This window comes from Panthera uncia (assembly GCF_023721935.1).
Source record: "Panthera uncia isolate 11264 chromosome B2 unlocalized genomic scaffold, Puncia_PCG_1.0 HiC_scaffold_24, whole genome shotgun sequence".
Lineage (NCBI taxonomy): Eukaryota > Metazoa > Chordata > Mammalia > Carnivora > Felidae > Panthera > Panthera uncia.
This window is the reverse complement of record NW_026057580.1, coordinates 314,624-338,065: the sequence shown is the minus strand read 5'-3', so window position 1 is coordinate 338,065 and position 23,442 is coordinate 314,624. Positions and strand designations below refer to the sequence as shown.

The following is a 23,442-nucleotide window of genomic DNA, read 5'->3' as shown; positions in this document are numbered from 1 at the left end:
TTTTTTTTTTTTTTTTTTACTTAAGCTCTATCCCCAACATGAACTCACGACCCCAACATCAAGAGTCACATGCTCCACTGACTTAGCCAGCCAGGTGCACCACCCTGTTCTTTTCTTGTAGAAGTCATTCTTTGGTCTTTCTGAGAAGTTTCTCCTCTGATATCTCATCTTTTCTTGAACGTTTCCAAAGAGACAGTGATTTTGCTGAAATCACTTCTTGACTTGGAGACATACTGGATTCTCTGTATCTAATTATGCTGACATGCATTCTGAAGTTTTGCTATCACATGGATGTTGGCTGAATTGGCCTACACTTCCCACCTCCTTCAAATCTTTCTTTCCCTTAAAAATTGTGCCTCACAGAGAATGCAACAGCTTGACCTCAGAGATTATCTCATTCGCTTTTCTTTTTTGCTCTATCATCTCCAAATATCCTGATTCTTTTTCAAAGAAACTGAGGAAATCCCGGAAGCCTTCCCAAAGGAGGTGACATTTGGCTTGTGCATAATTTTGGCAACTGTACATGGACTCAAGTGTGAGAACTGCTTGAGAAAAGGCCAGGAAGTATGGCAGGTGTTTTGTACTGAGTTTCTTCCATTTGTTCCTCCAAATCCATTCTTCACTTTCCTCCACCCTGTTCTTGTGTCCTGGCAGATGACTGATGTGGACTGTACCAACAGACTTCCTTGCCCTGCAGTTTCCAGTTGGCCTCAGCCAATGAAGGGCACCAACAGAAGACAGTGGCATTTTTTTCATTCCCGTAGTAGCCCCCATCCCTCCACCAAAGGCCGCAGCTCCTATCAGGTAGTGCTGTCTCTCTCCGGGTTCAGGTGACAGTTTTGTGCCTTCAGCCATAAGACTGAGTGATAACAGGTATTGCCCCGTCTCTTACTGTTTCTAAACTCTACCCACAGCTGTGTACACAGCTCCTGATTTAAGTAAGCTCTTCTCAAATTATCCATTTTGAGTGTGCCATCTGTTTCCTGCCAGGTCCCTGATTGATACAATGTGTTTGATTAATGGGTATTAGTTCAGACTAGTTGGAGCATGAAGCGCGTGTGATGAAACAGCGAAACATCACGTAGGCGCAGTAGGCTGGGAGCGGTGGTGAAGGGGCCTGTCTTCCAGGCCGGGGAGCGCCGCAGGCAATGGGAACCTCAGGGGGTTTTAGACCAGGAGAAGCGTTTAGCAATCGGAGATGGGGAGATGAGTTAGGAGACGATTACAACTGCTATTACAGGAAGGTAACCTTTTGTGATTATCAGATTGGCCGAGCACCAAAGATGTGACAGCGCAGCATGCTGATAAGGGTGTGGAGGAATAGCACTCTCAGATATCGCCAGTGAGGGCATAAACTGATACACCTCTTTGGAAGGCAACGTGATCATATCTGTCAATGTTATAAATGTTCGTAACCTACTGAGCCAGTAATTCCTCTTCTAGGTATTTAGCCTACAGGTAATACTGCACACACACTAAATAATTTATTGGGGCGCCTGCGTGGCTCAGTGGGTTAAGCGTCCGACTTCAGCTCAGGTCACAATCTTGCGGTCCGTGAGTTCAAGCCCCGCGTCTGGCTCTGGGCTGATGGCTCAGAGCCTGGAGCCTGCTTCCGATTCTGTGTCTCCCTCTCTCTCTGCCTCTCCCCCGTTCATACTCTGTCTCCCTCTGTCTCAAAAATAAATAAACGTTAAAAAAAATTTTTTTTAAATAATTTATGTAGAAGGCTATTTGTTGTAGCATTTTCCTAATGGCTGAAGACTGGAACAACGTAAATGCCCATCAATTAGGGACTGGTCAGCAAGTATGGCACTGTCCATGGAAGGGGACACTATGCAGCAGTTAAAGAGAATGAAATGGCTCTATATGTACTCACATGGAAGATCTCCAAATATAACGTTAGTGACAAAGGTAAGGTGCCTAATACTATACACAATATGCTTCTATTTGGGTGGGAGGATAAAAGGATATCTTGCACTGAAGTTTGTAAATGCAAAGACCAGAAGAACAAAGGAAACCAGTACAGGATGGTTGCTTTTTGAAGAGAACTGTATGGCTGGGGTCAAAGGAAGGAGGAAGATTTACTTTTTATTCTAATCTTTTTGTACCCCTGCATAAAGTATCTAGGTTTTAATATTAGTTCTAAAAACCAGACCATGAATAGCTTCCTTGGTGAAATAACACACAACTGAAAGGCATTCGACTAAAAAACACTTTATAATAGAACATTTGAATTCCTGAGCAGAATGTTGAGCTTGTTTACCGGGTAAGTAAATGGACTCGAATTGTCTTCCTTGGTCTTGTCAGTTCTTAAAGTTCAGAGTAAATAGTATCTGCAAAATTGGAAGGCAGGCCTTTGAACAGTAACTGCTTCCTTCTGTGACTGTTGCTAATGCAAGTAGGTGGTGGGCAGAGATGTCAGGGAATTCAAACCCTGGATGGGTGGTTGATACAAATGCCTTACTTCAGGTCTTTTCTTTTCTTTTTAATTTTTTTTTAATGTTTATTTATTTTTGAAGGAGGGAGAGACAGAGTGTGAGTGGAGGAGGGGCAGAGAGAGAGGGAGACACAGAATCTGAAGCAGGCTCCAGGCTCTGAGCTGTCAGCACAGAGCCCGACGCAGGGCTGGAACTCACGAGCTGTGAGATTATGACCTGAGCCGAAGTCAGCCGCCCTGCCGACTGAGCCACCCAGGCGCCCCACTTCAGGTCTCTTCTAAACTGGAGAGGTTATAGGGCACTACCCCACCAGGGTCCTCGGAATTTCTCTCTCGTGATTGTTCTTTCGTTCATTTGGACTTCATCTGGACTGTACACTTGAGAAAGGAAGACCACATGCTTGTTTACCATGGCATTCTTAGTGCCCAGCGCTGAACAGGTGCATAGTAGATGCTCAAATATGTGTTCAGTTGAATTGAACGTGGCTTTCGGTCATGTTGCCCCTGCACGTCTTGAAACTTAAAGCTGGGTAAATAATTGACCCTTCATTTCCCCTCATCTTACTTGCAGTGGCCAAGTTATTTTCTTCATAAGAGAAGAAAAATAGTCAAATAATGTGATGAAGTTTTTGAGTTGGTGATGAGACTTTTTAATTTAACGCAGTGTAATTTAACCTCTGTGATGCTAGAGTAATTGCATGTTGTTTCTAACACATTGTATTACCGTGTAACATTACCCTACAAAGCTGAATCTTTTTATTGTCCTGCTTTAGTGCATTTCCTAATACAAATAAAACTTTTTTGGCAATAATAACTTCTGCATTGCAATCAGAACTTGAGCGTTAGAATTTATATGTATATTGGCCATTTCTCTTATTCATTTAAGAGGGGTTGAGACTGAAGTGATACGATGGAATACTGTACTAAATTATGCCTAACAAAGCCAATCATAAATGAAATATAATAAACTCTGATTGCTTAACTAATGTGCAGTTTTACTGCTTTCCTAGAGTTGATTTTAACGAAAATATATGGTATTTACACTTACTGGTGCAATATGCTCTCATTGTAATGACCATTAAGTTTGCTTAATAAAAAACTTACTAAAATAACTCTAATTAATGCTTTTCTGAAAAGTAATCTCGGGGCACCTGGGTAGCTTAGCTAGTTAAGTGTCTGACTCTTGATTTTGGCTCGGGTCATGACCTCATGGTTTGTGGGTTTGAGCCCTGCATCAGGCTTTGTGCTGACAGCATGGAGCCTGCTTGGGATTCTCTCTCCCTCTCTCTGCCCCTGCCCTCCTTTATGCTCTTGCTTTCTTTCTCAAAAATAAACTTAAAAATCTTTTTAAAAATAAAAAAGTAATCTGTACACCCAGCATCAGGATTGAACTCACCACCCAAGATCAAGAGTCACCATGCTCTAGTGACTGAGCCAGCCAGGCACCCTCTAATTAATGCTTTTAATTCAGAGGTGTGACTATAATTTTTTTCTTTTGTCAAAACAAACAAACAAACAAACAACCAGGGCGCCTGGATGGCCCAGCTGATTAAGCGACCAACTCTTGATTTTGACTTAGGTCATGATCTCATGGTTCGTGAGTTTGAGTTTCGTGTCTGTCAGGGCAGAGCCTGCTTGGGATTCTCTCTCTCCCTCCCTCTCTGCACCCACCCCCCGATTGCCCAGTCTTTATCTCTCTCAAAATAAATAAATAAAGTTAAGGAAATCATCATAGTTTAAGTTTAGGGAAAACAATAAAGTCTAACTTTCTGAAATGGCATAAAGACTGGAGAGGACAAGAACAGGCAAGATCTGCTAAGCATAGAATGGACGTGATCTGGAAGTCTGATGTTACAAACTGGCCAGCTCAAGGATCAGATGCAGACTGCAAAAAAGTTTTGCTTGGCTTGTCCAATGTTTTTAAAATGCCTAAATTTATCTTCCAAGTCACAGGTCCCCCATTCCCTATTGACTTTCTCCCAACTGCCTTACTCATTGACTTTACCTGCTGGGCCCTAGTAAGCATCAAATGCCTGAAGAATGGCGACATCATTAAAAGAAATAACAGAACTTGGGAAAGAAAGAAGTGAAAATGGAGATTTTAAGAATATATGAATTTGAAAGGCTGATGAACCCACTGACAGAACTGTCCACGTAGGTTGAGAGTTGAGGCTCTAGAGAGCATGGACACAAAGAAGCTAACGACAATCCTGGGCATCTCTCAAGTAAGGGCTGTAAGTCACCAGAATCACAATGACGGGGGAAAATGCAAGAGAAACAGTGTGGAGCAAGGCTATGGAGGTCGGAAAGAGAGAACTTCGAAAAGATACAGGAAAGCCCAGCTGAGATTAGCCAGCATTAACTATGGCTCAAACTGCCGTGATTTTGTGATTTTATTATCTATTACAAACTGCATGGATTTTTTTTAGATGCAACTAGTTAACGGTCCTATAAAAGTGCAGTCCACAAAAATGAATCGCAAGCCCGTTAGTGCCAGAAGCATGGCTTTTCCTGAAGGGCACCTGGTGTTAAACTATCAGTCTTTAGGAGCGTAGTTTTCCTAGTCCCTGTTTCTTTCTAATGTGAAGATATGTTTGAGAATTTCATTACATGTTGTCTCTTTTTCTTACCAGCATTAATTCTCCTGAGCAATAGATTTTTTAAATCTCTCCTCTTTGGAGATGTTGCAAACTGTGAAACTGATTAGGATTCTGTTTCAAGTCAGCTAATAGCCGAGAGGGGAAAAAATTCTGGTTTCACCTCCATCTAAAGAATAGAGCTTGGCAGGCCACATTTTTTTACTGGCTTCATTTCTGCCTCATTGACTCTACCCTTGTTCCTCCTTCTCATTTGTTATCTTGTTACATTTCACACATCCAAAAAGCCACCTTAAGTCCTTTTTTGGAACAAGCCAGAACATATAAACATTAAACATATACTTAAGGTACTATAAGCACTTTAATACGTATGGTCATTATTAAATTCAAATCATGTCTACAGATACAAGGCACTAGACCCCAAAAAGTTTTTCGAAACTCTTAGAACTTTCCATTTAAGAATATGGGTGAGAACACAGAGCAAAAACCAAATTTATAATAGTACACAATCACAGCAAAATTTGAGTGGAAAAAATTAAGACTCGGCTATATATGTTTCTGTGTGAAGATATGTAACATTTATTCCTGAGAATTTAGGAAAAGCAATTTGCCCTCTTTAATGACTCCGGAAAGCTCTTTCCAACTAACGCTATTCAAAATCAGTACGTTCCAGTGGTTGAGAAGGTGGGCTCTGGAGCCAGACCACCTGGTTTCCCAGTCCCCTTGAGCTGTGTGACTCTGGCAACTCACCTACCTCGCTTGAAAAATGGTGTTAACAGAAACTACCTAAGATTTTCTGGACTAAATGTCATGTTTACATGAGTAAGGTGCTTAGAACAGTGTCTACAACCTTTTAAGTGAACAAAAAATTTGGTAGCTATAATTATTTTGGTTTCACAGTTGGTAAGACTCATGAGTCTCCTGGGGTCAATGCCAAAACTTTGGATCCAAACAAGTCGATGAGTAGCTGGATTCCGGAAGCCCAAGCTAATGTGTACCTGAAGACCAGAGTCCTTCCACCGCCCTGCTGAGTAATACCTATGGAAGTGAAAGTTTCAAGTCAAGAGCTCTCAAGGGCTAGTGTTTTAAGGTTTGATAACATACTTCCACATTAACTGCCTCCTACTAGAGCCCTACAAATTCATTAAGTATTTATTGAGGGTCTACTTTATCATGCAGTAAGTTTTAAATACACAAAGCATTAATAACCAACATACACAGACACTCTTTACCTCTGTTTCAAACTATCATAGTCAATTAATTAAAGCTACTACACATTACCAAAAGAGCAAAAATGCTTCAAAGTGTTAGACCTGTTGTGAATTTAATGGAAATCACAAGTAGGAGCCTAACACAATCTCAAGCCTTAAAATACCGAAAACATACAAAGCGCGATAACAGTAAGTAAACTTTGAAATCCCAGTAGCAGGAGTCGGTCCCACATGGGAAGTTTTTGGTAGGAGTGAAGAATATAGTGACAACTGCTTAGTCCCACTGGACCATTCGCTCTTCTTCAGGAAGAATACTCCAGTTTGGGGAGGCCATATCCCGGGCCAGCCAGTTAAAATCGTCGACGTCGTTCCAGTTATTTTTGCTCCTATCTAAACCAGAGCCCTCGAAGTCCTTGTCGATACCCGGGTAGCTCCAGGTATAAGGGGCGAACTGGATCCCACTACAGTCTTCCACGATAGCCCTGCTGGTCACCTGCAAGAAGATGCGGGTGTCTCTCGTAGTGTGTACACGCAGCTGTTGGCAGGCCACGGCCAGCACGCAATCACTGCAGTCCTCCAGGAACACAGAGGTGGACACCGGGCCGCAGAGCACCGTGCAACTTCGGGCTTTGGCCAGCCGCAGGGTGTTGGGATTGCCATACAGTCTGACTGTGCATTTGCTCAGTTCGGCCAAAAGAACGTCACGCTGGTGCAGCTCCTCTGCCCTCTTCTCCAAGACTTGGGACTCCACGTTGGAGAAGCCGAAGACCCAGCTGGAGCCGATGCCTCCCTCCTCCTTCAAGGGCGGCGGGGAGGCCAGGATGCCTTCCGCCGCCGGGGCTCCAGGAGAGGAGTCTACTTTGGCGGCCGAAGCAGCGTCCTTCCTCCGGGTCTTGAAAGCGAAACGCTTCTTGGGCTGCAGCTTCTGGCGCCGCTCGGCCAGGGTCGTCTGTAGCCGCGTCAGCGCCTCCTGTCCCTGCCGCAGGTCGTAGGCGGCCAGGAACAAAACCGAGTCGTTGACAAGTTTCTGCAGGCCCTGGAGCCGAGAGGCCGCCTCCTCCAGCCGCTCCATGGATTCTCCGCCCTCCAGAAGCTCTTCCACGGCCGCTCGCTCCCGAGCGAAGGCGGCAGCGAAAAAGTCGCTCTTCTCCTGCTCCACCTCCTGGTTCTGCCGCTTTTGCTTCCGCCTTTCCACCTCCAGTTGACGCTCTTGTTCTCGTCTCTGAAGCCGCTCAGGCACCAGGCTCCGGTCCCGCTGCGACCCCACGGCCCCATTCGCCGCAGCGGCGGAGCAACTAGCAGTCTCCATCTTGACTTCAAGCTTCCTTTCTCCTGCCTTGCTTCCTCCTGGCGCGCCCTGCGAGAGGCCTCCCACCAACGCGTCCTGTGATTGGCCGGACATGCTTACGTCAGCCCCGGCCTTATTTTCTTAGCCCATTGGCTCCTCCGCGTCGGAGAGGGCGGGGATATGAGGCGGGGCCGATTGACAAGGGGGGTGGGGAGACAAAGGTCCTTGCGGATGGGTGGGGTGGGAGACAGGAGGGGGAAGCTTTTTTTCCTCTTAAAGGGGCAGGACTTATATCCGGGATTGTGGGGTGAGTTGCAGCAGCGGCAGCTGCACATGTGGGTTTGTTTATAAGAACAAGGTTAGAAACTCGCAGGCCTCCCCCTCCCCCCAGCTCCTCCCTACTACCCCCTTACAGGCCGGAGATCCGCTACTGGTGGGGGGAATGTGTGCGTATGGTGGGTGGGGGGACAGGTAGTGGTGAGAAAGATGGAGGGGGGGGGTGGAATATTGCACCGCCCGGCCCGCGTCGGAGGAAGCGGCAGCTGGAACAGCTGGCTAGGGAGCCGCTTGCATGCCTCTGGTTTTTTCTTTTCCCTTCCACCACCCCCTCCCCCAACCCATTCCTGCCGCCCCCAAACCCTCATTCTACCCGCCTTCCCCCCTCAGCCGCTGCAGTTCCGCGTGGCCTGGGTCTCCTGGATTCCCGCAGGCACTTACGGGGACGGCAGTAGGCGAGGGGCACTGGGATGGGAGAGACTGGGTTTCTCACTGCAACCGGGTTCCGGGGGCCCAGGGGCAGTCTAAAAACGGATTACTATTTTTTTGGCCAATTGCTGCAGTCGGAGGGGTGGGGGCGGGGGAGGGTGAGATTCCACACCCCCTTCCTCTTCCTCCCACGTCCGCCCCCCCCTTCGAGGTCAGTCGCTCTGCAGCTGCGCGCCGCTGGCCGCGCGGGGGTGAGACCCGAGCTCGGGGTTCTGCTGCTCTCCCGTGGGACCGTCGGTCTTTAGGAAAGCGTTGGGGGAAATGTTACATTATTTCTAGGGTGGTGGGAGGGATTTGTCACCGGAAGTGAATGAGCCTAGCCTAAAGTCGGGATCAGCCGGAGGTGTGAGTGGGCAGCCAAGCCGGCGCAGTCACTAGCAAAACGCAGGGCCACCGGCCGGCTGAGAGCCGGGACGCCGCGGGCTGCGGGCGCACGGCAACCTCGCGTGCTCGGGGCAGCCCGGGGAGCGCAGGGCGCGCCTTTGACCTCGCCCGCCTTCCCAGGCTTCGGTTTCACCCTGATCTCCACCCCCGTTCGCAGCCTCCCATCGTTGCTAATTGGCGTATTTGCCCAAGAAACTGTCCGTTGAAATTTCACTGATACACCTGCATTTTGATGCATAGAAAGATGGGAGGAAACGAGAGAATTACGACCTATTTCCAGTTTTTCACGCCCCACTCTCCTCTTTCCGTTCCCACTTAAAACAGCAAAACACACGTAAATTCCCGTATTTTTCCACTGAAAGCAAGCACACATCGCACTGTTTGGCAAATTGTGCGCCCCGGGGGACAGGGGTGGGGGTCCCGGGTGTTTGTGTGTGCAGCAGATGGGAACCGGGGTGCTGAAAAAATCCGGTGCTTAACGCTTGTAGTATATATTCTTCGTTTTCCTTCGCTTTGTTTCATGTGCAGACTAGACGAGGCTTTTTGTGTGGTTTGGTTATGAGGCTGGTGAAAGAAATATAGCTGGTTAACTTGTCTAAGCCATACGGAGGCGTACAATAGCTGCTTCATTTTATGAAGAGTTGATTTCACCAAGGAAGGTTTAAAGAAGATTTATTTTGCTAGGGGGAACGACCCCAAAAACAAAAACCTGACCTGCCTCCCTTAAGCTTTTCAGCAATTGAATCTGTCCCACTCAAGTTTGGAGCCAACCGAGGTTTACTGGAGCTGCAGGTGCAGTGAGGCAACATTTCTGCATTAGCCATAGTGGACTATGGGTGGTCGTTAGTGTCTGTATCAGACGTGGAATTGAATGTCATTAAGCCTTCCCAAGAGCTTCATTTCTGCCCCCAAACAGGTTTTGGCATAGAGGCCAAGAGACTTTGGAAGTTTCTGAATATTTTAAGTTGGGCAGTTCAAACTTTTATGAGAAGAGGTAAAGGACAAAAAGGGACAGGTTGTTGGAGGCAGTTTCAAAGACCGATGTTGGGCCTGCGTGGTCAGTGACGTGGTCATCATGAAGGATTGGCTTGACTGTTCTTTACAGACCCCAGCACAGCTGCAAGCCAAGGTAGGTAGGTGGTCAGAACATGAATATAAAGCTACGTTTCAATGTTCAAAAGCAATAGGAGGGTTATAAAACTGCCAGCAGTGCCGGACTGTATTTGTGTCTTTTTTCTGACATTTGAGGGCAGACAATTCAGTGTGCATCCTTGAAATGGATCCCAGCTCCTGGGAGGTAAGTGCCTGTTGAGTGGAAGGAAAGAGGGTGATGTATTACAACGATGTGAAATGTGGCAAAAGGCAAGCAGCTTGAGAGTTCTGAATCCTACTTTCATAACCTTCAGGAGTTTGTGAATCAAGTACTACCCCTCTTCTAGACATCTTGAAAGAATTCTAAGGTATTACAGACTTTAAAAATTATTTAACAAAAATTTATGGTTTATGGTTCTATTTGTTAGATTTACTTTATAAGAAGATCCTGGAATTTTCAAGCATAGGAAAGGGGACAGTAGAGGTGATGTGTATGTATCACCCAAGCTTCAATAATTACCAACTGACAGTCCCATTTCTTCTGAATCTCTGACCACTTACACACCCCATCACCCTGATTATTTTACAGCAAATCCCGAACATTATATTATTTCATATTTCATAATCTATAAATATTTCAATGTGTCTCTCAAAATGATGAGGACTACCTTTTCAAAGTTTACTTATTTATTTTGAGAGAGTGAAAGAGAGTGCGCACAGGAAGGGGCAGAGACAGAGGGAGAGAGAATCCTAGGCAGGCTCCATGCAGTGTGGAACCCAATGCGGGGCTTCACCTTGTGAACAGTGAGATCGTGGCCTGAGCTGAAGTTGAGAGTCAGATGCTTAAAGCAACTGAGCCACTCAGGCGCCCCTACCTTTTTAAAACATAACCACATATGGAGTGCCTGGGTGGCTCAGTCGGTTAAATGTCTAACGTCAGCTCAGGTCATGATCTCATGGTTCGTGGGTTCGAGCCCTGCGTCGGGCTCTGTGCTGACAGCTCAGAGCCTGGAGCCTGCTTCGGATTCTGTGTCTCCCTCTCCCTCTGCGCCTCCCCTGCTCATACTCTGTCTGTCTCTCAAAAATAAATAAAACATTTTCAAAAATAATTTAAAAAGGGGCGCCTGGGTGGATCAGTCGGTTAGGTGTCCGACTTCGGCTCATGTCACGATCTCGCGGTCCGCGGGTTCGTGCCCCGCGTCGGGCTCTGGGCTGATGGCTCAGAGCCTGGAGCCTGCTTCCGATTCTGTTTCCCTCTCTCTCTGCCCCTCCCCCGTTCATGCTGTGTCTCTCTCTCTGTCTGAAAAATAAATAAACATTAAAAAAAAAAATTAAAAAAAACCCATAACCGCATATCACCACACTCCAAAAAAGTAGTGATATTTCCTTATCATCAGAGTTCCAGTCTATATTCATATTTCCTTGATTATCCTATAATTTCCCCATTTTAACTTATTTATTGAGTAAGGAGCCAAAAAAGTTCCATATAATGTGTCTAGCTGATATGTTCCTTAAATCACTTTTAATCACTTTTAAATCCTGCCCCCCTACCAATTGTTTTGTTAGAAAAACCTGATTGTTATTAGTTCAGTAGAGTTTCCCAAGTCTGGATTTTGCTGGTTATGTCTCCATACTGTGTTAGATGTTAAGTATTTGTCGTAGTCATTTGATCTTGTAATGTCATAAAGTGAATGTTTATGTATTTATGCTGCAGGAAATGAAAGTATCTCCGTACAGAAAACAGTTTTTGGGTGTCTAGGCAGCCAGGAGTAAGTCCTTTTGCTGTTCTGTGGAGTTTATCAGAGACCCTGTGTGGATGAGAGATACCAGGCAAATAAACAGTTCCAGGCCGTTTTCTGGTAGCTCAGTTCCAAAAGAGGTAGTATCTTTCAGCAGACGTTGACTATTGGATATAAAGCACTCATTAAAGAGCTCTCCATGCAAGTGTCAAATGTTAGGCAAATTTTCCAACTTTCCGGACCATGAAAGATGACCACGTGAAGGCATGTGCTGTCCTTGAAAAGACACCACGTTGGTCCGGGAAGCAGGACAGGAGCAGGCCCCTTCCTTCCACCTTTGCCCCTGGCTCTCATATGCTCTTCAAAACCCTTCTCTTTCTGGAACTATTTGCATCATTGTGCATCTAATGCCTCGCCCAGAGGCTGGCACCGTTTAGCACGGTTTATTAAGCCAGCATCAGTTTATGAAGCACTTACTGTGCCCCACGCCTCCCCCACGGAGCCCAGGAAGGCCTTCAGGCTGCCAAGGTGAATAAAGACAGGCATAGCCTTTTTCCTCTTGGGGAGGCCTAACCTGGGCAGATAAAGGCACAAATTGTAAAATTGTAAAATTGTAAAATTGTAACAGTGACAGTGTTACAGAGGAAAAGAGGAACAGTGAGTGCCTCCAGGGGGAGGTTTGACCTTGCTGGGGAGGTCGGTGAAGGCTTCCTTGGGAGTTGAGCTGAGGCTGGAAGGGTGACCAGGAATCGATAAGGAGAAGTGAGTGAACACTGGAAAGTGTCTTCTAGATGTATGGGCTCATGGAGTCACTGGTGACCTTGTGGAGAGCTGTGCCAGAGGACTGCTGTGGGCAGGAGGCATACCACACGAGTGTGAGCAGGGATGGAACGCCGTAACTGAGCTAGTGACACACAGATAAGTCTTTGGAGAAGTTTGACCATGAGGCGGAAGGGCCACTAGCTGGGGGTTGGGAGGAAGCCAGTGAGGTGTTCTTTTTACAGAGAAAACATAGGTTCATAATACAAGGATCCTGAAAAGGTGGGGGCAGGGGGAAGGGGGGCCGGGGGTGGGGGGAGAGGGGGGCTGGGGTGGGGAGTGGGGGCTGTCGGATTCAAAGCACAGGTGCAAGGATCAGCCCTAGATAGAGAGCTGGGGCAGATTCTCTATTGCAAGGCTGTTTTAACTTTTTATTGTGCATGTTTCCCAACACACACAAACTTTTTGACCTCAACCCACAGTCACAGATACATGGTAACTGAAACAGAAGCTTTAAGAAACAGTAAATACTCTTACTGTGTGCAATAGATACTATTTTCTGTCCTACTTACTGCATTTCAAAAATGCTGATCAAGGCCCCCTACATTAAACTGCAGCGTTTGTTCTTTTGTAAGGTTTATGTATTTATTTTGAGAGAGAGAGCATGAGCAGGGAAGGGGTGGGGGGGGGTGGGGGAGGGCAGGGGGGAGAGAATCCCAAGCAGGCTCCATGCCCAGCGCAGCGTGGAGCCAGAGGTGGACTCAGTCTCTCAAAGACAGTGAGATCTTGAGCTGAAATCAAGAGTCAGACCGACTAAGCCACCCACTACCTCCTAAACTGCAGTTTAAACATGCCACATTAGCAGGGAGGGTGCAGCTATAGGGAAATTTGTATGTTTGGTAATTGGCAGATAAGTCAGATGGTTTCTGGGTTCTCTGTAAAAGTGGGCAGTGAGGGGCGCCTGTGTGGCTCAGTCAGTTAAGTGTCCAAATAGCTCAGGTGATGATCTCATGGTTCTTGAGGTTCTTGAGTTCGAAACCCGCTTTGGGCTCTGCGCTGACAGCTCAGAGCCTGCTTGGGATTCTCTCTCTCCCTCCCTCTCTCTGCCCCTCCCCTTCTTTCTCTCTGTCTAGAAAAGAAACAAAATTGGGGGAGTAATAGGTAATTAGGTTTATTCCCCCCCCCCAGCTTTATTGACATATAATTTGATAAATAACACTGTGTGAATTTAAGATATACAACGTGATGGTTTGAAATATATATATTGCAAAGTGATCACCACAATAAGTTTAGTTAACATATCTATCACCTCACGTAGTTACCTTTTGTGTATGTGTCTGGTGAGAACTTTTAAAATCTACTCTCGAGGCGCCTGGGTGACTTAGTCAATTAAGCGTCTGACTTCTGCTCAGGTCACGATCTCACAGTTGGGTGGGTTCGAGCGCCACATCGGGCTCTGTGCTGACAGCTCAGAGCCTGGAGCCTGCTTCGGATTCTGTGTCTCCCTCCTACTCCCCCAGCCCCCGCCGTGCACACGCACTCTCCTTCTCTCAAAAAATGAATAAACATTTTAAAATTTTTAAATAATAAAAACAAAAGATCTACTCTCATAGCAACTTTCAATAGATGATACAATTAACTATAATCAGCATGCTGTACATCACGTCTCCAGAACTTACCCATCTTATACCTGGAAGTTTGCACCCTTTGAGCATCTTCACCCATCCCTCCACCCCCTGACTTTTAAAAGCATTATCTACATTTGCTATGACTGGTTTCTCAGTTATCATTCCCTCCTCAGCCCCTTCCCCTACGACTTCTGCCTCTGCCACTTTATTTGAAAGTGAGAGTGCCCACCTCCCTCCTACCTTCAAATCCATAGCTGTTTGTAGCTCAAAGCACTCGAATACCCCTTCTTGAAGCACGGCCTCTGGTTCTGTCTTAGTCCCCTGTCCACCCCACATCACTGCTGCTTCTTGTCTCCCTGACAGACTGAGAGACAGACAGAGAGAGAGAGAGAGAGAAACAGAATCCCAAGCAGGCTCCACGCCCAGTGCAGCATGGAGCCAGAGGCGGGGCTGGATCTCTCAAGGACAGTGAGATCTTGACCTCAGCTGAAATCAAGAGTCAGACCGACTGAGCCAGGTTTCTCTACCAGTACCCCTCTTCTCACTCGTCTCACCTCCTTGACCAGTTTACCATCTCCTTGGCCTGCTGTCCATGTGCTGACCACCTCTCTGATGCTTACCTCCTCTTCCACCTCTCTCCTGGACCCAAGCCTGAACTGCCAGTACCTTTCTAGATATTGCCATGTAACCATTTACTATCCTTGTAACTGTCTTCTATCCAAAATACCTCATCTTAAGTAGATGGCCTAAAATGAAGTCCTTATTGCCCCAGTGGTGTCCTTTTTCTTCTGTGTGTAAGTTTCAATCCTATTTTGCTGCATGACCATCCCCAAACTCACCGGCTTAACAGTAATTTATTATTTCTCACAGTTCTGTGGGCTCAGCTGGGGCTGGAGGCCCCAAGACTGCCTCACTCCCAAGTCTGGGGCCTTGGTGCTGGCTGTCGCCTGGTGCAACTCACTGCTCGGCCTCTCTCTCACGCTTGGTCTCTTAGCACGCGGTAGTTCGAGCTTAAGCTTTGCGTGCTGGCTGGCTTCCAAGGGAGCACAGGCAGATGCCACGAGCCTCTTAAGGCTCGGACCGGAATTGGTACCGTGTCACTTCTAGTGCAGTCATGGGGTCAAAGCAAATCACAAGGCCAGCGCAATTCCACAGGAGGAGAAACAGACTCCGCCTCTTGATGGGTGGAACAGCAGTCGGTCAGGTGGAAGGGATTGGCAGCCATCTTTGCAGACGACCCACCGTGCTGTGTGTGTGTGTGTATAAATATATAAGTCGTTTTGTTAAATCTTACATGGCATTTACCGTGTGCCAGGTGATGGCTGCACACCTGCATGTATTACCTCATTCAGTTGAAACATGCCCGTGATGTAGGTACTATTGTTATCCCCATTTAACAGATGGATAACTGAAGAAGCGACAGTGACTTCCTCGGGACCAAGAGCTACTAAGTGGTAGAGCTAAGATTCGAAGTGGGTCAGCCTGGTTCCTGGGTCCAAGCTTTTTAACACCACCCGTCTGATCATGATACCACACCCGATTGTACTGACAGCGCGTCAGTAGGCTTCCGAGCCCTGTACCTCCCCAGCCGCATCTCCCACCGTCGCCTTTACTCCAGCCACACCAGACCCTGCCAGGACACCTACACACCATGCCCACTGCTTCCATTTGTACCTGCCGCACTTACTTAATCAACACCGACCGTAGGCTTGGCCCTTTGCTAGGTGCCGAACACACACACACGGCTCCCTTGGAGCTTACAGCCTAAACGAGGGACACAGACAATGTCGTGTGATACATACTAAAACGGGAAATCTTGGGCGCACTAAGATCACACACAGTAACCTAACCCAGACCAGGGGAATGGGGTGGGGGGATGTCTTTTAGTAAATCGCAGCTGCATCCTGCAAAATGAGTGATCTCCAGCCAGGAGAAGGGAGAAAGCAGTCACTCGTGCATGCCTTTCCGCAGGTACTCATAGAGCGCCAACTATGATCTGGGCACCGTTCTAGGTACTAGGAATACAGCAGTGAAAAAGACAGAAAGTCCCCGGCTTGATGGCCAGGAAGCTAGAAGAGCTCCAGTGCCTCTAGCAACAGAGACAGGGCATGTGTAACAAACCTGGACGTGAGAAAAAGAGCAACGTCCTCAACCCTGGTTGCCCGTTAGCACCTATGGAAGGCTTTACAAAATCCTGATGCCCACGGCCTTCCCATGAATAGTTCAGTCGTAACCCCTGGGAGTGAGACCTGGGCACTGTTTTTTTTTCTTTTTTTTCTAACGTTGCTTTATTTTTAAAGAGATAGAGTGCAAGCTGGGGAGGGACAGAGAGAGAGGGAGACATGGGACCCAAAGCAGGCTCCAGGCTCTGAGCTGTCAGCACAGAGCCCGCCGCGGGGCTTGAACCCACGAGCCGTGAGATCGTGACCTGAGCTGATGTCGAGGCTTAACCGACTGAGCTGCCCAGGCACTCCATACACTGGTATTTTTTGAAGCTCCCCATGTGGTTCTAGTGGGCAGCCAGGGTTGTAAGCCACCGCGTTACATGTGGCCCATGGAAGCTGGAAGCGGAGATCAGAGTTGAGGTTAGAGTAGTGAGCAGGGGCCAGACCGCCAAGGGTCTTGTAAATCCCGTCAGGCTGTTTTGGCTTAATCTTGAAAGCACTGGGAACTGGTGAAGGATTTCAGCAGGGTAATGGCAGAATCAGATTCTTTTTCTTTCTTTAACCAAGGATCAGGCTGGATCCTCTGTGTGGAATAGATTCACTTGGAGCAAAAGTAACAGTATGAGTTTGGAGGCTGTTGCAGGAGCCCAGGAGAAGTAGAGATACGGGACTATGGTGATGGATGAGGACAGAGAAGGAAGGGGTAACGTGTGAGAGATGTAAGAGACTACACGGGACTCTGACTCACTGGAAGTGAGGGATAAAGGAGGGCAGAGAATTGTGGAAGGTACTGGCTTGAGGAGCTGGGTCCATGGTGATCCTAGTACAAGAGACAGTGAACCGGGAAGATCATGTTTGGAAAGAGCTGGTACGTCCGTTTGCGACCTGCTGCTTGCTTTCTTGTCCTGCTGCCTGTGATCCTATGCTTAATCTCTATTTGACAGCACTCGCCTCCTACGAGACCTATTTTACACACCTCTTCCAGGAAGCCTATCAGGATTATTCCTTCCATTGGCTCTGGATGAATGTTTATCAGGTTGTGAAGTCAGTATCTATTTACAGATATGTATTCTACAGCTTGGGCTTCTCCAAGCACAGAAGTGTTTTATTCCATGCTGTCTGCGTAGCAGAGTGCCCAGGACACAGGAAGTGCACGATAAATAGATGTCAAATAGATGAGTTGATGGCTAAAGAGCTGGGTCAGAAACAGGAGTTCTCCTAGGACTGTGATTAGAAGTGGGTCAGGGGCTTCTGGTTCTCATTTCTAGGGTAAGGGACAGACAGACAGAGTCCAGGGGCAAAAGAGGGTATTTGCTGAGCTGATCAGTAAAGAGGCTGAGTTAGAAGCACCAAAACTGTTGACTCTAAAATAGAGAGACATATAATCAGCTATCTAAATTGTCTTTTAATAAATGCAGGATGGGTATTAAGAAGGGCACTTGTTGGGGCGCCGGGGTGGCTCAGTCGGTTAAGCATCCGACTCCTGATTTCAGCTCATGTCATGATCTCACAGTTTGTGACTTCCAGCCTGGCATCAGGCTCTGTGCTGACGGTGTGGAGCCTGCTTGGGATTCTCTCTCTCCCTCTCTCTCTCTATCCCTCCCCCACTCATGCTCTGTCTCTTTCTCAAAATAAATAAACTTAAAAAAAAAAAAAAAGAAAAAAGGAGGGTACTTGTTGTGATGAGCATTGAGTGTTCTGTGTAAATGATGAATCACTAAATTCTACTCCTGAAACCAATATTACACTATATGTTAACTAACTGAAATTGAAATAAAAATTCGGGGAAAAAATTGTCTTTTGAATATAATTTCGAATTCCTTTTGTGGCAAAGGCATGTCAATCTTTTAAAGCTTCCCTGCATCTGTTCTTTCTCTTATGTGTCTTCCTCTCAGTAAAGTAGGGTGATGGTAAAAAGTAGACAGATCCGAGTTTAAGTTCTGATTACTAGCTGTGTGACGTTGAGCGTGGTACGTAACCTCTCTGAGCTCAATTTCCCCCAACGGTAAAGTGGGGGGAAAGAAAGATCTATTTCTCCCAGGATTGTCGTGATGTGAAATGAGGTAATAAAATAATGTGTGGGAAAAGTACCAAGTATTGGGCCAGGCCTGTAGTAGGCCCCCGACAATTGCCAGGTTCCTTTCTGCCTTCCGGTTGCTGACCTTTGTTCCTTAGCACCTACTTCCCAGCCCTCTAGACGAGCAGTGGGACCAGAATGTGCTATGTGCATGTGACCTTCTCAGAAAGGGCCCTTTAATGTCCAGCCTTTCTGCAATTCTGGGGCATGTTTAGGCAGATTTTGCATGCAAATAGTGCTGCAAAAGAAAAACAGAGAAATCTAGAAAGAGGGAGCCGGACAAGGTCTGCTGGACCCTTTAAATCCAGGACAAAAGCTAGCTTATAGTTTAAGGAAAAAATAAGGATACACGGTGATTTTTTTTTTAATTTTTTTTTAACGTTTTTTATTTATTTTTGAGACAGAGAGAGACAGAGCATGAATGGGGGAAGAGCAGAGAGAGAGGGAGACACAGAATCGGAAGCAGGCTCCAGGCTCTGAGCCATCAGCCCAGAGCCCGACGCGGGGCTCGAACTCACGGAGCGCGAGATCGTGACCTGAGCTGAAGTCGGCCGCTTAACCGACTGAGCCACCCAGGCGCCCCCACGGTGATTTTTTTTTTTTTATGACAATTAATTCAGTTTGAAGAACTATACTGAGAGATCATATCATTTTTTTCTCTCTCTGTTTTTTAAGTATTTCTTTTACGATCACCTACCTGAAATCTTTACTTTGGGGAAACCACTGATCTAATCTTACCTCACCTTACAGGGAGTGTAAAACTGTTGTACGTTATGTAATATTAATGGCTATTTTCTCAAACACTAAACTTTCTGTAGACACCATAAGGGCTGCGGTTGTGTCTACCGTTTTCTCTATTCCATAATCCCATCATGCTTGGCATGAAAGGCTCACAATAATTATCTGTCAGAGGAATAAATTAATTATTCAGCCCGGGCACTTCAGAATCCTAGTTTTTTTGTTTTGTTTGTGTTTTTTTCAAGATCCAAAAACCAGTTTCTTTTTAAATTACATATGTGTGTATATAATGTTTTTATTTATTTAAAAAAAAATTTTTTTTAACGTTTATTTATTTTTGAGACAGAGAGAGACAGAGCATGAACGGGGGAGGGGCAGAGAGAGAGGGAGACACAGAATCGGAAACAGGCTCCAGGTTCCGAGCCATCAGCCCAGAGCCCGACGTGGGGCTTGAACTCACAGACCGCGAGATCGTGACCTGAGCTGAAGTCGGACGCTTAACCGACTGAGCCACCCAGGCGCCCCTATAATGTTTTTATTTAAATTCCAGTTAGTTAACATACAGTGTAACATTCGTTTCAGGTGTACAATATAGTGATTCAACACTTCGTACCACACCTGGTGCTCATCACAACAAGTGCACGCTTTAATCCCCATCACTTACTTTACCCATCCCCCTGCCCACCCCCCCTCTGGTAACCATCAGTTTGTTCTCTGCCGTGAAGGGTCTGTTTCTTGGTTTGCCGCTCTCTCTTCTTTTTTCGTCCCTTTACTCATTCGTTTGTTTCTGAATTTCCGCATATGAGTGAAATGATACGGTATTTGTCTCTTTCTAACTGACTCAGCATTGCACTCTCTGGCTCCATCCATGTCACTGCAAATGCCAAGATTTCATTCTTTTTACGGCTGAATCATACATATTCCATTGTACATATACCTCATCTTCTTCATCCATTCATCAGTCAATGGCAACTTGGGCTGTTTCCATAATTTGGCTATTGTGAATAATGCTGCTATAAACGTCAGGGTGCATATATCCCTTTGAATTCGTATTTTTGTGCTCTTTCGGTAAATATCTAGCAGCGTGATTGCTGGATTGTAGGGTAGTTCTATTTTTAACTTTTTGAGGAATCTCCATACTGTTTCCCAGAGTGGCTGCACCAGTTTGCATAGAACCCTAGTTTTTAATGACATTTATTTTCATTGATGGAGCCAGTAAACTCCTTGAGGGACTCTGTTCCTCTAATGCCCAGCAGGGCAGGTGCTCAGCAAGTGAATGAGCCTCCTGGTCATGCAGAGATGAGACATATCCAAGAGAGGATAACCCAGGAACCTGAATGATAGGGAGGAGCCATCAGGTACTTCCCTTGTATTATCTCATTTGATCTCCATGGTAACCTTGCCAGGAGGGTAATAATTTGAAGCAACAGCAACTTTAAGATTCATTTTTTTGTTGTTGTTTTGCTTACTTATTTATTTTGAGAGAGAGAGTGTGTGCACTCACGGAGGGGCAGAGAGAGAGAGAGAGAGAGAGAGAATCTCAAGCAGGCTTCATACTGTCAGCACAGACCTGACACAGGGCTCTATCTCAGGAACCTTGAGATCATGACCAGAGCCACTATCAAGAGTCCAATACTTAACCAACTGAGCCACCCAGGCCCCTCAGTTTTAAGATTCTTTTAAAAGATATTGCTGAATTTTAACTCCCAAACAGATCTGAGTTTTTAATACAGATTGAGGGGGGCGGAGGTGGTGGGGGTATCTTTTCTACTTCCATTTCTTCTTCAGTGTGAAGGGAATAGTGACCCACAAGGTTTTGAGATAATTTAAAGGCTTTTGTTGCAACGCTCATTTATTAAGATCAAATGCTTTTAAAGTATCCTGGCAGTCGAAAGTTAAATAAGAAACAAAAAAATTACTCCTCTAAAACTCTTCTGCCTAGAACTTTTAAGGTCTTAAGTAGGACTTAATGATTTGCTGTAAAATGCCACTTTGCTGGGAAATGCTACAAACTACTATATTAAGACATAAGTTCCAACCCAATAAGGTCATGAAATCCATTTAGTAGATGGCGGTCTGCATTGTTAAAAAAATGGCAAAAGAAGGCTGCCTAGCTGACTCAGTCAGTAGACCATGCAACTCTTGATCTCAGGGTTATCAGTTTGAGCCCCACATTGGGTGTAGAGATTACTTAAAAATAAAATCTTTAGGGGCACCTGGGTGGCTCAGTTGGTTAAGCCTCCAACTCTTGATTTCGGCTCAGGTCATGATCTCACAGTTTACGGGATTGAGCCCCGCATCAGTCTCTGTGCTGGGAAGCACAGAGCCTGGTTGGGATTCTCTCTCTCTCTCTCTCTCTCTCTCTCTCTCTCTCTTTCCCCCCCCCTTCCCCCATGCTTTCTCTGTCTCTCAGAATAAATAAACTTAAAAAACGTGTTTAATAAAATCTTTAAAAAGGGAAAAGAAACAGAAGATGTCAGAATGCATTGTGTTGCAGAAACGGGTTTATATTATGTATATATGTTTTATGTATACATATACATGACTTGCCAGATAAAATGTATTTCTTTTTATAGGTTATAGTCAAAAAAGTTTGAAAAAAATGGTTTTGTGAATGACGCCTTGACATTATGGTGTTCAAAAGCATTCATTGGCAAGGATGAAGGGACATTTTTTTGTGTCATTATCAAGTGATGGCAATAAGGAAATATGGGTGCTGAGCTAATTTCCTGCAGAACGTCTTGTCAAGTGGGGACCTGTTTGTGCTGCACATACTTTTCTCCTCCTTTCATTTGTAAAAATACTGAAGGTTTGCTCATAAAAAGTGAAAGATTTGGATGAGGGACCAATGGCATATAAAGTTTAGGAATGTGCATATGTAACAGGCTACAGCGAGAGGTTTTGTGGCTCTAACAGTTGTGAATTCTACTCTCTGGAAGGGAACCCAGGGGTCCCTGCCATGTAGTAACTCGAAATTTGCTGAGGCACGAATCTGAGTACATCCTAGGAGGCCTATGGGTAGGGAGATAGTGATTTCACTCATGAGTGAGCCCCGCCCCCTGCCCTTCATCTCCATTTTTTCTATTGTTTTATTATTTCAAAAAAGATTTTTTAATGTTTATTTATTTTTGAGAGAGAGAGAGAGAGAGACAGAATGTGAGCAGGGGAGGGGCAGAGATAGAGGGAGACACAGAATCCGAAGCAGGCTCCAGGCTCCGAGCTGTCAGCCCAGAGCCCGACACGGGGCTTGAACCCACAAACTGTGAGATCATGATGTGAGCTGAAGTCAGATGCTTAACTCACTGAGCCACCCAGGCGCCCCTCTAGTCTTTGTTTTTAAGAGCATAACTCCCTTCAGGTAATAAGGGGTGTTTCCATCTGAACAATGACCATGAAGTGAAAGGAGAAGCTTGTGATGTGAAGACATGTCAAGAAAGACAGCTTCTTGACAAAGGTGTGGGTGCCCAGAAAGCCACAGCTGCTGCAGGTATCCTTGTGTTCTACAAGCTGGTCATTCCCCCCAGGTCTCGGGAGGAAGCTGTGCCATATGCTTTCCTGCCTCTTTAGAACCTGGGGGGTTAACAGCCAGTCAGTATTCATTTCCTGTATAGCCTCTAAAAGATAGAAACTTCGTGTGTGGAAATTTTCATGTTTGTTTAAAAAGAGGAGAGATTGTATGTTTTGTGTATAGGTTTTGTTTGGTTTCTGCTTACTGGCCGGCGCTTCTGGATCGATTGCTTTGGGAACGAGTGTGTAAAGCTCTCGGATAGTACCTGAAGTCGTTACGCTCTTTAGGATTCTGTGTTCCCTGTCTCGGGTTGGCTGAGAGTTGAGGCCATCCCGCCACTCCGGAGGGAAGAGGAGCAGTTGGGGACAGGACAGGGATCGTCAGTGGACAAATCAGGACCTTCACATGTAGATGCTGACTCTTTTGAGAGCATTGCAATAAAGTCACTCCTGGGTTGACTCACGTGCCCTTCCTCGAAAACACATAAACCGGGTAACTGCACATTCTCCATTATTGGTTGACCTGAAGCTGGCATTCCGTAATGTGCCTGTGAGTCACAGTTGGAACGTAGGCGGGGGGGAAAGAGAGGAAGAGGAGAGAAGCATGTTGGTTTATCAGGATATGAGAAATTGTGCCTCCTTTTTTATTAAAAAAAAAAGGGGGGGGGGCACCTGGGTGGCTCAGTCGGTTAAGCGTCCGACTTCGGCTCAGGTCACGATCTCAAGGTTTGTGAGTTCGAGCCCCGTGTCGGGCTCTGTGCTGACAGCTCAGAGCCTAGAGCCTGCTTCCCAGTCTGTGTCTCCCCCTCTCTCTCTGCTCCTCCCCTGCTCATGCTCTGTCTCTCTCTGTCTCAAAAATAAAAACATTAAAAAAAAATTTAAAAAAAAAAAAAAAGTTGGGCTGAGATTCAGTCATGCTGTACCTTAGATGTCACCAGGAGTCCACCTCTGCTTTCTCAGCTCTGCATATGCAGAGGCTGAGTGGGCGCCTCACCTAAATTGATTAGGTCCAGGGAGAACTTGTCCCTACCACCCCAACCACCTGTGGCCATGTG

At 46.1% G+C, this 23,442-nt stretch overlaps 1 protein-coding gene across 1 annotated transcript; it reads right to left on the bottom strand.

Annotated features, from left to right (window-relative positions):
- Positions 1-5,376: 5,376 nt before the first annotated feature.
- TBCC (tubulin folding cofactor C) lies at positions 5,377-7,945 on the bottom strand. The gene has a single exon (XM_049653244.1). It carries the CDS (start codon positions 7,645-7,647, stop codon positions 6,520-6,522), a length of 1,128 nt encoding a protein of 375 aa, XP_049509201.1. The 5' UTR covers positions 7,648-7,945; the 3' UTR covers positions 5,377-6,519.
- Positions 7,946-23,442: the final 15,497 nt, after the last annotated feature.

What these genes read in the sequence shown, in the direction of transcription:
- TBCC (XM_049653244.1), bottom strand. Translation starts at nt 7,647, where the DNA reads ATGTCCGGCCAATCACAGGACGCGTTGGTGGGAGGCCTCTCGCAGGGC.